General features: G+C 47.6%; 1 protein-coding gene across 1 annotated transcript; it reads right to left on the bottom strand.

Moving 5' to 3' along the window:
- Nucleotides 1–1,270: 1,270 nt before the first annotated feature.
- Nucleotides 1,271–2,323, bottom strand: TCIM (transcriptional and immune response regulator). The gene has a single exon (XM_075599011.1). The coding sequence runs from the start codon at nt 2,204–2,206 to the stop codon at nt 1,919–1,921; it is 288 nt and encodes a 95-aa protein (XP_075455126.1). The 5' UTR covers nt 2,207–2,323; the 3' UTR covers nt 1,271–1,918.
- Between the last annotated feature and the right edge of the window lie 290 nt (nt 2,324–2,613).

The raw sequence follows: 2,613 nt of genomic DNA, 5'->3' as shown, positions 1-2,613 counted from the left end.
AGAGAGAGAGATAGTATTGAGGTTGTAGGAAGGGTCTCTTATTACTTGTTTTTCTTAATGAAACCCCACATGGGCAATTCCTTCTGCTCTTTTAGGTCTGGGGAAACATTCATATACAGTAACAGTAACATTTTGTGGGTGTCTTTGAAATGTTTTTTCTTAGAGCAGCTGTAAAAACTCATCCATGATCTCTGCGAGCTTTGGGTCACTGCAGCGTTAAGTGTAGACTTTGATAACAGAATACATCGCATCATCTCTTGCTGAGCTCGATAGTTTGAGTTTCTGTACATATTTGAAAAGACGACACACCTGAGATGATGAAACCAGCATGGACATTGTAACTGCACCATTCAATAAGTAGGCTTTCTCTAGTATGTAAGACTTGCCTGCTGGGCACTCCTCAAACCTAGAAGCACAGGGTACAAGTGATAAAAATGCCCATCCAGGGCACAGCCGCCCCCCCCCCCCCCTTCTGAGCACAATTTATAAAGTGCTCTACCTGATTCATATCTACTTTGAGGAAGCTGCAAATACCCCAGAGATGGCTGCATCACAGGACTTGATGTTATAAAATGTATAACGTGAAAGGAAAATATACTGAAATAAAAGTGCTTCAGGTTAAAACCAGGAAAAGCAGATGGGGCACCCAAGCAGGATGGAGGTGCAGTGACAGTGCTGTGTGTGTGAGATCAGTACAGGTATAGCAGAGGGAACTGCAGTGACAGAGCTGTGAGTGTGGAATAGCATAGATTGCAGGGCTGGATGAAGGTGCAGTGACATCTGTCAGTGTGGAATAGCAAAGGTTGCAGGGCTGAATGGAGGTGCAGTGACAGAGCTGCGAGTGTGGAATAGCAGAAATTGCAGGACTAGATGGAGGTGCAGTGACACAGCTGTGAGTGTGGAATAGCAGAGATTGCAGGTCTGGATGGAGGTGTAGTGACAGAGCTGTGAGTGTGGAATAGCAGAGATTTCAGGGCTGGATGGAGCTGGAATGACAGAGCTTTGAGTGTGGAATAGCAGAGGTGCAGGGCTGGATGAAGGTGCAGTGACAGAGCTGCGAGTGTGGAATAGCAGAGGTGCAGGGCTGGATGAAGGTGCAGTGACAGAGCTGCGAGTGTGGAATAGCAGAGATTGCAGGGCTGGATGGAGGTGCTATGAGTGTGAAATAATAGAGATTGCAGGGCTGGATGGAGGTGCAGTGACAGTGCTGTGTGTGTGGAGTATATACAGGAATATCAGATGATGCACTAAAAGAAAAATGAAGGCAGTATTAATTATTCACAATAAAATTTATTAATAAACATTCATCATACATGACAAATAAATACTTCAGTAATAAGAATATTACAGCACCATCTCGAAGCATCTCAAACACCCCCTCCCCAGATCTCAGGTCCTGGCGGGTGCTGATAAAGTCATTGTCTTTGTGCAGCAATAAGATACCCAGTCTCATTTGCATCTCTCAATCCTGTTCTGGGGTGCACTACCCCTGATGTACAGCTTGGTCCATAAAGATGATGTCTAACCCCATATCATGTGGGGGGATGTGCAGGCCGGTGCCTTTGCTGCCAACACAGGGCACCAGTCCCTCATTCACCCACGCACTCTGGGCACCCATCTGCAGGCATTTCTGACGGAGTGCTAGGTGCTCTTGCCAGCGTCGCCCAGAGTGGGCGCCGCTCTTCCACACTTCTCTCCGCTGCCCTGGGATTAGATCGTAAACAATCTGCGCCGGCCTGTCTGGATTAGATCGTGAGCTCTCTGGACCAGCCTCTTTGAATTAGATCATGAGCTCTCTGGACCAGCCTCTTTGGATTAGATCGTGAGCTCTCTGGGCCAGCCTCTCTGGATTAGATCGTGAGCTCTCTGGACCGCCTTTATGTATTAAATTGTAAGCTCTCTGAGCCAGGTTAGGCCCTCAGATCACCTTGATGGAGAACCTCCTGAGCCTGAGGAACTGCAGGATCTTGTCTCTAGTCCTTTGTCTCAGTGCCATCAGCGCCCGGGATTTCTCCTCATTGTCCTGGTCGATGCAGAAGATGATCCTAGCTCTGTCCTCAGCCTTCTTGTCCCCACATTTTTTAAACAGCCTTTGCAGGGACTCCTGGTCCAGCCCCTCAAAGATGTTGGCTGCTGCCCTCTTGCGTGAGGCTGTATCGAAATGGTACCCGTGTACTGAGGGACTGACTCTCAGAGAGGTGGACATGGCTTGGTTTGCTTGCTTGTGTGTGTGTGTGTGCCGGTCAATTCAGATATGTCACAGCAGCAAGAGTCTGATCTCTCTCCCTTGAGCTGCCCGCTTTTTATACTCTGCTTCGATCAGATTACAGCTCTGACATCAGCAGCAGGAGGCGGGGCCTGGAACACTCTCCCGGGAACACCCTAAGGCACATTCTTTTGTGCTTGCAGTTTCCAGTGTCCTCACAAAAGCTGGTGCAAGAGCAGCACCAGATTCCCACACAGCACCAGGATTAGCAAAGGAAATGAAAAAAAATCCTGCTTCTCTTTTTCTTTGATGCATCTGATGCTATTTTTCAGAAGAGAGATTTTAATAAAAATGCACCCATGTTTGATTACATTCTAAATTCTCGAGAGCAGGTCGCTGAATGATTC

Source organism: Ascaphus truei, chromosome 5 (assembly GCF_040206685.1).
Source record: "Ascaphus truei isolate aAscTru1 chromosome 5, aAscTru1.hap1, whole genome shotgun sequence".
NCBI lineage: Eukaryota > Metazoa > Chordata > Amphibia > Anura > Ascaphidae > Ascaphus > Ascaphus truei.
This window is presented reverse-complemented; position numbering and strand designations above follow the sequence as displayed.

Coding starts and splice junctions, on each gene's coding strand:
- TCIM (XM_075599011.1), bottom strand. CDS start 2,206: ATGTCCACCTCTCTGAGAGTCAGTCCCTCAGTACACGGGTACCATTTC.